We start from the raw sequence: 9,948 nt of genomic DNA, 5'->3' as shown, positions 1-9,948 counted from the left end.
CATCGAGAGTAGAGTCTTGTTGGTTGGTGCGCTCTTGTTGTGGGAACGCGGCGCAAGTGCATGATTCTACGGCTCCGCGGTACAGTAACAAGTTTCCTAGATGCAAATGGTAGGATCACACAGGTTGAGTGTTCAGGTTCAAGATGACGGTAGATGGTTAGTCGGAGACTCGGAGCTTCGGCCTTGGTAACATGAGTAATGTGATGTCGCGCCCAAGTCTTACTATGCACTTATTGTCATTGGTCACATGACCATGAACCGTTGGTGCCGAGGTCGATCTATCTTTACCTAGGTATAGCTCTTATCCTATTCAAGTTAATCCGGTAGACCTACGTTACGATTCACTCGACGTGCTTGTCTATAGCTGTGGTCATCCAATTTGTACCGTGTTATGCGGGAGCTCCGGATAGGAGTAAAGTATAAGTTGTGACATCCATCTAATCTTGTACTATTCTCCACACGTATGGTACTTCTACCATCAAGTTGCGCAATTGCCTAACATGACAAGTCACCCTTCCACCATGAAGGCGGCGTTAGTCGTAGTAAGTCAGCCTGTCACCAATGACTTATCCAACTTCAGGGAAAGATAAAAGCAATCATCTAATCAACGCGACACACAGCGTTCCAAAGACTCCTTCACCTTTGAAATCAACGACGTTAGCATTCCCGAGCTTAGCCCCACAGATGTGCTAGTCAAGCTGTCCGTGACTGGAGTATGTGGAACCGACATGGCGCTTGCATCGGGCAAAGTGGGCCCCACACGGCAGATCCTGGGCCACGAGGGAGTTGGGTACATTGTGGCCAAGGGCGAAGCTGTATCGGCTAGCTCAGCCAAAATCGGGGATCGCGTTGCCATTGCCTGGCTCCGCGACATCTGCGGTAAATGCGTGTTTTGCTTGCAGCCCGGCGGCGAGGCTCGCTGCACGGCACAGCTCAACTCGGGACGCAAAATTGATGGGACGTTTGCGGAATACACCGTCGTGCCGGAGAGGTATATCATAAAGATTCCAGAGTCCATCGCAGCAGTCGAGGATCAAGTCATCGCGCCCATTGTATGCGGCGGCGTCACGGCATACAAGGCGCTCAAGATCTGCGGTGCGGTCGCTGGGCAATGGGTTGCAATTTCCGGAGCAGGTGGCGGTGTCGGCAGTCTGGCTGTCCAGTACGCCAAAGCGATGGGATACCGTGTGTTAGCCATTGATGCCGGGAGCGAAAAGGGCAGGTTTACTTTGTCAGCTGGTGCGGAGGAGTACGTCGACGTGCTTGCTACTACCAACCTTGCGGACGAAGTCATGAGAATCACACAGAACCGCCGTGCCAAAGCGGTGCTTGTGTGCGCCGGCGTCAGCGCTGCGTATGAAAGTGCGCCTAGGCTGCTAGGACCGTCCGGTACAATGGTCTGCGTGGGGATTCTCCCTCCAGGTCAACAAGTCCCTTACGAGCCGCTGCTTATGATTGATAATGATCTTAGAATCATTAGCTCTTCCGTGGGCACAAGAGAGGACATGTATGAAGCGTTTGAGTTTGTTTCCCGTGGTTTGGTTCGCCCAGTGACGACACAGAAGCGGTTGGAGGATCTGCCAGAGCTTGGTAGAACGCTTGGCCAGGTGAGTGGACATACTGTTAGGGAGTTGAGGTTCGAAATGACGCTGTTACTGACTGTGCACTAGACAATTGGAAAGCCTGTAATCCGATTCAAGCTATAGGTTTTATGTGAAGTAACATTACTGAAGACTACAAGTACAGGAAGAGACTGTATCCGCTCATTGACTGGTCTGCATGTTCATTGCCATGTCGACACATGATGCTTTGTATCTTAGTCTCGCAGTCTACAACACGGAAGACTGGAGTCATAGGTTTTACAACCTCGCTCGTTGCTGCTGCACCTAGTGCTGTGTAAAGCTCCAGAAATGTATACAGTGCACACTCATCTAGAACTCAAATTTAAAATCAATACTACATTTTTGTTCCCTTGTGCAAGATAGTTTCTACACTACGGGTGCGAAGTCCTTTACTTCACTCTTTCTACCACCCCGTTTCACCTCAACCTTTTTTTCGTGAAAAACATAGTATCCAAGTACAATAGTTCGCCTACAGGTCTTGCGAGGTGCATGTTCGACGTGCCATTCGGAATGCTACAAGTGGCCACATCAGAATTCCCCGATTTACCCCTTTGTCTAAGTATTTGATACCTTTATGTGGATGTATCAGATCTCATACGTGAAGCAATATCCAGTAACGAAAGACTCTTCATTACTGTTGTGCGGCAAGCATCGTGGTCCATCCCTCGCGCATACAGCTACCACTATTTGAGAAACAAAGCGGCCGGCAAGAGTAACTTGTCCCTATCTCTGGTTCCTATAATCTATGGGCCTTTCAACTCTAATGAACCTTTGTTCGTGAACCTTCCAGAAATCCTGCTATCCGGCGATACATTTCCACAGGGTTAGAGTACATAGGGAAATGCCCACTCTCTGCTATTTCTGCCAGCATCACACCTTCGCGCTCTAGCCGCCTCAAATACGATAATCTGCGGTTCTCCACCCCAAACATAAACATCTTCGCACACGGCAGCCTGAGAAACATGCCCAGTAAGTCTTCTTCGTCAGAATATCGCACCATGGACTCGAAAATTGGTCGCACCGCGTGAGCGCGGACACGCGATCTCAAGGTACTCGCGAACAGATAGTTGCTGTACGACTTGGTCGCACACGTACGTTGAATAAAAGCATCGAGAAAGTCTTCTGGATCTTCGGTAGGGAAGTCAAATATCTGCCGGCTAAGAAAACAGTCTTCTGGTGCCAGATTTCCCTTGATGTTTACAAAGCTCAGTACTCGGTCCGGCTGCCGGCTCGCAAGCAGTAGTGCGGTCAGTCCGCCCATGGAATGGCCAATAAGGTGGAATCGTGGTATTTGAAAATGCGACAATATGGCTTCTGCTGTTTCGACCAGGAAGGGAATGGTTGATGTGGACGGGTTGGCGCTGTGTGTTTGTCCACATCCAGGAGCGTCGTAGGCGATATATGCATGGTGTTGAAGGAAGGGATTGACGGTTAGATCTGCGAGATCTTCCTTGCTGGAGCCGAAACCGTGAAGAAAGAGGATTGGGGGGTTGGAGTTTAGATTGTGGATTGTCGAGATGGTGAGGCTTGTGCCTTGAATATGGATAGGCACTTCTGTGTATGTGAGGGCCATTCTAAATGATGGAGATGCAGTGTGGTTAGGCTGAAGGATGGGGCGGCTGCAGATATCTCGTCCGCATAGGGTGATCGATCTTTGTGAAATATACCTTGACGTCGAATCATTAACAAGTCCGGCGCAGACTCGTTTCGCCGTGCTGATGAGTCTTTCAGCATCATAGTGGGGCCGGATATGCGCCTCGGAATGCACGCATGTTCACCGACGGCATGCGCGACTTTTCACCGAACATGACTGTTCAAACAACAACGAAGCTCAGATGTCATCATATAAGACCATCTACCCCCGAATCCACTATGCAAGCCTCATCCCGACCTCATCGTCATGCCCGAACTCATGAATGACGCAGAGAAAGCCGTGCCTGTTGGTGCGCCAATGGCGCCCGAAGCAATCGTTTCGCAGCCGCCCAACACGTTGAGCAAGACTGAAACCAGAGCGTCAGAAATTTTCGACAGTATGCCCATGTGGCGCAAATATGTCATCGTCTTCGCAACAAGTTGGACAACCCTCGCTGCATGCTTCTCGAGCACTTCACTCCTCAGCGCAAGCACCGAGATAGCAGTAGATCTGCACACCACCCCCGAAGTCGTCAGTCTCTCAACAGCAGGCATGCTTTTCGCCATCGGGTTGAGTTCGTTTGTGTGGAGTCCCATAGCTGCGGTGAGTCTTCATAGCAGTATTGCCTACGACAACGTTGGAGCTAAGTAACATAGATTGTGGGGCGAAAGTTGGCATACAATGCTTGTGTCGCGGTACTATTCAGTTTTACCATTGGTGCCGCTGTCGCGCCAAACATGCCCGTGTTTGTCACTATGCGCGTGCTGTCTGGCTTGCAGGGTTGTTATTTTCATGTTGCTGGTCAGACTATCATCGCAGAGTACTTTCCTCCTGTAAGTAGTCCACCCACATTCCAACACAACAAATGCTGATATCAGATGCTCTGGCGTAGGTTCAACGTGGTACTGCGAATGGCTTCTTCCTTGCTGGAACAGTTCTGGGACCGCCTCTCGGTCCTTTGGTGGCGGGCATCATGATGACCTACTCGACTTGGCGTAGTGTCCTGTGGCTGCAAGTCGCGATGATCGGTCTGGCTTTTATGCTCGCGCTATTCTTCGTCCCAGCGAGTAGGACAGATGCGCCGGCGCTTACGTTGAACTTGCGTGGACGGACTGCGTTGGCTCAATTCAACCCACTGCCAGTCTTCAAGCAGATGACCTACCCAAATATCATCATGACGGTACGTAACATGCAATAGCGTTGCATCACAAGTAAAGAAGCTGACCGTCTTCATCAGCATCTGAGTTGTGGCTTCCTTAGCTGGTCGCAATACTCAATCCTCTCCGCACCTCGTCATATCCTCGTTACCCGCTTCGGCCTTACATCCCCACTGTCCTCCGGCCTTTTCTATCTCGCGCCCGCGACTGGCTTTTTGCTTGGCACAATAGTTGGAGGACGCTACTCGGACATGACGGTAAGGCGATATATCAAAATACGTGGTGAGCGACTACCACAAGACCGGTTGAACGCGGGGATGCTATCTTTCTTCCTGGTGATTCCCACAGCGTCTCTCGTGTATGGATGGGGTCTGCAATATGGACCGACGTCAAGAGCCGCTCTTGCACTACCGATCGTAACGAGCTTCTTTACGGCGGCTGGACTCCTGGCCGCTTTTGCGAGCTTGAACACGTATTGCGCTGAAGCGTTCCCGAAAAAAAGGAGAGAAGTAATTGCGGGCAAGTACCTTGTCCAGTACACATTCTCGGCTTGCTCAAGTGCTGGTGTGGTGCCCTTGATGGAGGCTATCGGCATCGGCCCAACTGCTACCATCAGTACCGTGCTGGTATTGGCGGCTGGTGGGTTAACGTTCGTAACGGCTAGGTATGCCAGCTCCATGGTTGAACGAGTGGATGCAAAGGATGCTCGTCCTCGAGCAGCATGGAGTTGGCCGAAGATGATTTCAACGGAAGCAGTGTTTCCTATCGCCACGATTGGTCCTCGGCGTTAGATCGTGTACACACGTGTGCCTTATTCAATACATTAGTCAATCTAGTTGCGAAGATCCAGTCTATCCGTGCATTGTTTGTTCAGATATCTCCACCCACTCCCCAACCGTCCGCCCACCAGTATGGTGTCTGCAATTCATCAAAAGCAGGGTTACTGAAAGCTTGAAGATCTAGATCGGATTCGGAAAGAAAGTAACGAAGGGAGGGATCAGCAAGAGCCATACCAGCGGTCATTGCCTCGCTGGAAGGAGGAAGCAATTGCTCTGCACTGGCCACTGACGGTTGCTGTGGTCGACCTAGCGCAAAGCTGGTATCTGCCACAAGTTGCATACTCTGCTCTATCGCATCCATATGCTTAACGAACTCTTTTGCGCCATAGTTACCGCTTTGAGCAAGCTGTCGCAACAACTCCACCGCGTTGTTGAAATCGTCACCGTCTGCTTGACTCCGCGGTGACTGCAGAAGACTAGAAATAGCGAGGACCGTAGTAGCTGAGAAGAGGTATTGCGTGTCGAAATAATCCAGCGTAGCCAAGGATCCGTGAATCCAGGCTTCCGTAAGGATGCGATAACTGTGACGCGCGCATTGAATGCATGTTTCGGCAAGTGCGAGAGCGCCTTCAGGAAGGTTGCGTTTGGGATCGATAGTTGGATTTGACCATGACTGCTTGTGGCTGCGGAGAACATGTAGAAGTATCGGTCGTGTGGCAAGAATACAGCACTGTCAAGGTCAGCTTGAGTTTGATGTGATCATAGTAAACAAACCTGGTTGAAGCGCAGATGTATGTAGACAATGTGGATAGGTGCTGAAGTGTCGTTGTCCTCGAGATGAAACTTAACTGGCAGGTCGTCCATCCATTTGGTGAGATCCTTGAGCATCGCCTGAACCCTTTTGGAAAACGAATCGTGATGGTTTCTCCTACTGTAGATAGCTCGTGTCAATCGAGCAGCAAGTTTGGCCAACTTGATGCTATTCAAGCTGTAATCAGTGTCGCCAAAATCGCCTTCTTCTGCAGCATCGAGACCGTCACTGCTGGGAAAGTCTACCATGATATCTTCATCAGCAACAGATACTGGAAGACCGAGTTTTGATGCGCATGATCTATCAAGAGCATATGCAGACCACCATAGCCGTACGCGATGCTCTCTCGCAAGCCGATCGGGGCACTGATGTTCAGGTATGTTCATATTCATGCCCATGATAAGACCAAGTCTACAGGCGGAGCTTGCGAAGATGTAAGCCGAATGGCGACGATTGACAGTGAAGGAATAAAGAACCTTGCAGGTATCAGAGAATGTTTCCGCTTCATGTTTTTGGTGCCACAAACCAATAGTAGGGTGACCTCTATGGTGTCCATCTGCGGCCGCTCAGCAGGAATGCTAATCATCCTTCTTGCTTGAGCAAAGTAGGCTAAGCCGGGAAAGGCCGCATCCATTGAAGCATGCTTGGCAGAATACACTTCGCCCAGGGCGAATAGTGCTAAAAGCTTACAGATGACTACCCGGTTACCATTGCCGTTGTTCTTGATAGCGTCTTCCAGGATTCTCGTGACTTGGCTCTTGCGTACGATATGGTAATATTGGCAGACGGTAGACAGGGCCACTTTGACCAAGAAACGTGCTCTTGCAGGTGACGGCCAACTAGACGGGGCTTGAGACGGCAGCATCAGGTAATCGTCTTGTACGTGGTCCATTCGAGGTAGATGCTTGGTATTTCCTACGGCAAGAGTCTGGCGGAATCTTGTCGCAAATGCTGCGTCGGCAGCTTCCCCAACGTGGATAGGTACATGCTCAGAGGAAACCGCATGGAACCAAGGCCTATCCTCAAGTAGTGGATTACGCACGGCTTCATTCACAGCTGTGTTGCTTTCGAGAGCTTCTTCGACGGGAACAGCAGCCTGAGCCAACCCGGAGGGGCCGCTGCGTAGGCGCTCGAGATCCTTTAGACGCTCGTAATCCTTTAGCAGTTCATTCAAGTGATGTTCACTGAGCTTGATTTGTCGGTCGCGCGATGGATACACGCAAGGCGTCGTTTCAGCGTTATCGCGGCAGTTTGAGCATGGGTGGCCTCCCGAGCATTTCACTTTGCGCGAGTGACATCTTTGGCAACTACAAACACTATTAATTTCGCAAGAGCGTGTGTAATGATGAGTCATCTTACGCGACTGGCTTGCTGCCCCTCTTTTGCACCGAACCAGCCCTCAAAGGCTGTGTTGGTGAGGTCGTCGGTGGCATGCTGAAGGTTGCCGAAGAGTCAGCAGTGGCGAGGTCGGAGGTTTGTTGGCGAAGCCGAGAACGTTGGAAAAAACCGCTCACACGGCGAGTGATCACGCACGCCGCCGAAACTAGCTTCCATTATTATCGCCGAACACGCAACGACGAGCTTATGGCATCTGGGTACTAACTGCATACCCAGGCACCTTCTCGGGAATGCTAACTTGGGTTGTCCTTGTTTACGAAACGCTACTGTCCCCACCTCTTCGGTCTTTTTCATCCGTTATTCGGCTTACCTTCAGCCTGGTCTCGCGTACTCGCACTCGCGCTTCCAGACTTCTCACAAACTCTAGAAGAATTTGAATACGACTCCTCCGTGCTGATGTACGCCTGCAAAGATTGCAGAGCGAGGCTGCATGCTGACTGTATCCATTTACTGTATAACAAAGCAAACAAGTCGGAAATGTGCGCAGCGGCTGGTAGTCGCATTTAAGACTATATGAATCATTGCTAATGATGTGTCTTCGTACAGACACTTTTTCCTTCGTCTATTTCTTACCTCGAGTGCTCTCCCTCTAATGGAATGGAATTTTCAAGCTTACTCCAAGTGCGTTGATCATCTTCTCAGATATCCTGCATGCAAAGATTGGGCAGTGGCGTGTGGCCGACGTTAACTTGGGATATTTCTATTCTCAACCTTTCATGGTACTTGGTGGCACCTGCATGGGTTCTTCAAGATGTACGTAGTTATCGTTGGGTTTGTAATATATGATACTGATTTGCATACTATTCTTCCTATACCGATAGACCAACGACGAATTACACGGTTTAGTGGCAAGTATACATAAGCAGTAGAAGAACCGCGGTTCCTCAACTGTCAGACTCCTCATCGCTGGTGTGCCAGGCTACGCCAGTGAGTTCCAAACGCCTATCCAATAACATCTGTCTACATACCCCCTCGAATTCCATACCATTCGCCACTTGGCCCTCAGATGGATCGAGGAAGAGTATTTTGTCATCAGCGCAAGGCCAGGAAATATCATACATAGAAAAGGCCCACTGATCAAACCCATCCGCACAGACCACGTGAATTTCTTCTACGTTCTTAAAGTCTTTGAGTTCTCGTTTCTCAGTATTGAACCAAGCCTCATTGCTATTCTCGCGCTCAAACTTAAGTCGCTTGATTTTTGATGCGATTGGTTTGAAAGCACTGAGATAGGAATTTCCAATGTCTACCATGTCGATGTCAAAGTTCAACCAGACATATCGCCGCTCGATGCTAGGTCCGTAGATGCCAGTCACATCGAGTTTGTCGATGAGGTACAGACCCTGTGGCCTGTGTTCCTCGGGCAGATCAAACGGGCGTCTATCGACCATGGTGGGTTCAGAGTTGCGTCGATGATGGCGATTCACACGGAATTCGGAACTGCTCAGATGGGAAGGACGCGAAGGACTGGGAGGGCTCTCGACCCCGATACCGTACCAGTACGTCGCGTACATACGCCGCTCGGTATTCCGTTGAGTGCCAATATCGAAGAAAGCTTGTTGATACAACCTCTGTAACTCATCTCGGGCCACTCTACAGCACTGTAGCGGTCCAGGCACCGGTGTGGACGATATCAAAAAGGGATCCCGATCAGGCTTCCAGTGTTCGACACGGACTTCGACGGTGCGCGGCTCAACAGTGCACCTCCATATCTGCCTTTGAAGCTCCAATGGTAGTCGAGGGAATGGGTGGAAAGTGGACGTCATGTTGGATAATGCCCGAGTATGCTTGGTCTGTCACCAATAGCCCGATGAAGTGGTCAGCACAACGGATTGATATGCTATCTCACTAAGCAATGTGTTTAATGATGGAATACGGTGTAACAAAAGTTCCGTTAACAGGATTTCCGTAGGATCCGGCTCAGCTTTATCAAGTCTGCTTCTATGACAAGGCTGATGCAGGTACTGGATGCTGGTATCCAGGGGCAAGGGGCCGCTAGTTTACTTTAGGCGGAACGCACGAGACACAACACTACCTAAGATTCCCCTTCTTGGCACCTTCCAAAACAAGCCTTCTTTCCGCCGCGCCGCATGGCCCACACTGCCGGGTAGCGTGAACGTGAACGAACCGCGGGCGACTACATACAACATGTCAAATTTCACTCATGCACTTGGCGTCTTGACAGTGGCGCAGCGGAATTAGCGGAGCAGGACGCCACTGCGAGTCGACCAGCGGCCTTGCCGAGTTGGCTGGCAAATCCGCAGGAAGCAGCTGCTTTGCACAGATTCCCTGTAGCCGGGGGTCTCGATGGCTCGCTGAAGGATTCTCGATATTGCCTTGCAAGGCTCGATTGACTTGTGTTCTAAAAGCCGGCATCAGTAGTCAAAGGATGGTTCGGACCATCGAATCACCTTACGCCAGAGCCGGATCTTGTCTCTTCTGTTCAACTCCAGCAAGGGTGCTATACATCTCCCCATCACCTGCTTCCATCCCTCAGGAAAATCTTTTTTGAGCCTTATCCATCAGCTGCTTCCCCTCAAGCCAATCT

General features: G+C 50.4%; 5 protein-coding genes across 5 annotated transcripts; 2 read left to right on the top strand and 3 right to left on the bottom strand.

Annotated features, from left to right (window-relative positions):
* Positions 1-337: 337 nt before the first annotated feature.
* Positions 338-1,938, top strand: CC77DRAFT_1049514 (alcohol dehydrogenase). The gene is made up of 3 exons (XM_018527580.1): positions 338-542; positions 621-1,607; positions 1,671-1,938. The coding sequence occupies exons 1-3, from the start codon at positions 501-503 to the stop codon at positions 1,704-1,706; spliced, it is 1,065 nt and encodes a 354-aa protein (XP_018387203.1). The 5' UTR covers positions 338-500; the 3' UTR covers positions 1,707-1,938.
* A 348-nt stretch (positions 1,939-2,286) lies between these two features.
* CC77DRAFT_838871 (putative alpha/beta hydrolase) lies at positions 2,287-3,685 on the bottom strand. Its single transcript, XM_018533361.1, has one exon. The coding sequence runs from the start codon at positions 3,193-3,195 to the stop codon at positions 2,383-2,385; it is 813 nt and encodes a 270-aa protein (XP_018387202.1). The 5' UTR covers positions 3,196-3,685; the 3' UTR covers positions 2,287-2,382.
* Positions 3,655-5,203, top strand: CC77DRAFT_933928 (synaptic vesicle transporter; the record flags this gene model as incomplete). Its single annotated transcript, XM_018534350.1, has 4 exons — positions 3,655-3,858; positions 3,912-4,088; positions 4,148-4,435; positions 4,493-5,203. 4 exons carry the CDS (start codon positions 3,655-3,657, stop codon positions 5,201-5,203), a joined length of 1,380 nt encoding a protein of 459 aa, XP_018387201.1.
* Positions 5,204-5,242: 39 nt separating this feature from the next.
* Positions 5,243-7,480, bottom strand: CC77DRAFT_838854 (hypothetical protein). Its single transcript, XM_018533360.1, has 4 exons — positions 7,362-7,480; positions 6,529-7,309; positions 5,966-6,478; positions 5,243-5,921 (listed from the first exon to the last, which is right to left on the bottom strand). The coding sequence occupies exons 1-4, from the start codon at positions 7,433-7,435 to the stop codon at positions 5,283-5,285; spliced, it is 2,007 nt and encodes a 668-aa protein (XP_018387200.1). The 5' UTR covers positions 7,436-7,480; the 3' UTR covers positions 5,243-5,282.
* An 804-nt stretch (positions 7,481-8,284) lies between these two features.
* CC77DRAFT_987358 (hypothetical protein) lies at positions 8,285-9,302 on the bottom strand (the record flags this gene model as incomplete). Its single annotated transcript, XM_018536246.1, has 2 exons — positions 8,993-9,302; positions 8,285-8,758 (listed from the first exon to the last, which is right to left on the bottom strand). Exons 1-2 carry the CDS (start codon positions 9,164-9,166, stop codon positions 8,285-8,287), a joined length of 648 nt encoding a protein of 215 aa, XP_018387199.1. The 5' UTR covers positions 9,167-9,302.
* Between the last annotated feature and the right edge of the window lie 646 nt (positions 9,303-9,948).

Source organism: Alternaria alternata (genome assembly GCF_001642055.1).
Source record: "Alternaria alternata strain SRC1lrK2f unplaced genomic scaffold CC77scaffold_8, whole genome shotgun sequence".
NCBI classification, from domain to species: Eukaryota; Fungi; Ascomycota; class Dothideomycetes; order Pleosporales; family Pleosporaceae; genus Alternaria; species Alternaria alternata.
Note: the sequence above shows the minus strand (reverse complement) of the source record. Positions and strands in the feature narration are given on the sequence as shown.

What these genes read in the sequence shown, in the direction of transcription:
- CC77DRAFT_1049514 (XM_018527580.1), top strand. Translation starts at nt 501, where the DNA reads ATGACAAGTCACCCTTCCACCATGAAGGCGGCGTTAGTCGTA. An exon ending in TGAAGGCGGCGTTAGTCGTA is followed by an intron (nt 543 to 620) that starts GTAAGTCAGCCT and finishes CGCGACACACAG; the next exon opens with CGTTCCAAAGACTCCTTCAC. An exon ending in TTGGTAGAACGCTTGGCCAG is followed by an intron (nt 1,608 to 1,670) that starts GTGAGTGGACAT and finishes ACTGTGCACTAG; the next exon opens with ACAATTGGAAAGCCTGTAAT.
- CC77DRAFT_838871 (XM_018533361.1), bottom strand. Translation starts at nt 3,195, where the DNA reads ATGGCCCTCACATACACAGAAGTGCCTATCCATATTCAAGGCACAAGC.
- CC77DRAFT_838854 (XM_018533360.1), bottom strand. Translation starts at nt 7,435, where the DNA reads ATGCCACCGACGACCTCACCAACACAGCCTTTGAGGGCTGGTTCGGTG. An exon ending in AGGGGCAGCAAGCCAGTCGC is followed by an intron (nt 7,310 to 7,361) that starts GTAAGATGACTC and finishes TAGTGTTTGTAG; the next exon opens with TTGCCAAAGATGTCACTCGC. An exon ending in TACATCTGCGCTTCAACCAG is followed by an intron (nt 5,922 to 5,965) that starts GTTTGTTTACTA and finishes TGACCTTGACAG; the next exon opens with TGCTGTATTCTTGCCACACG.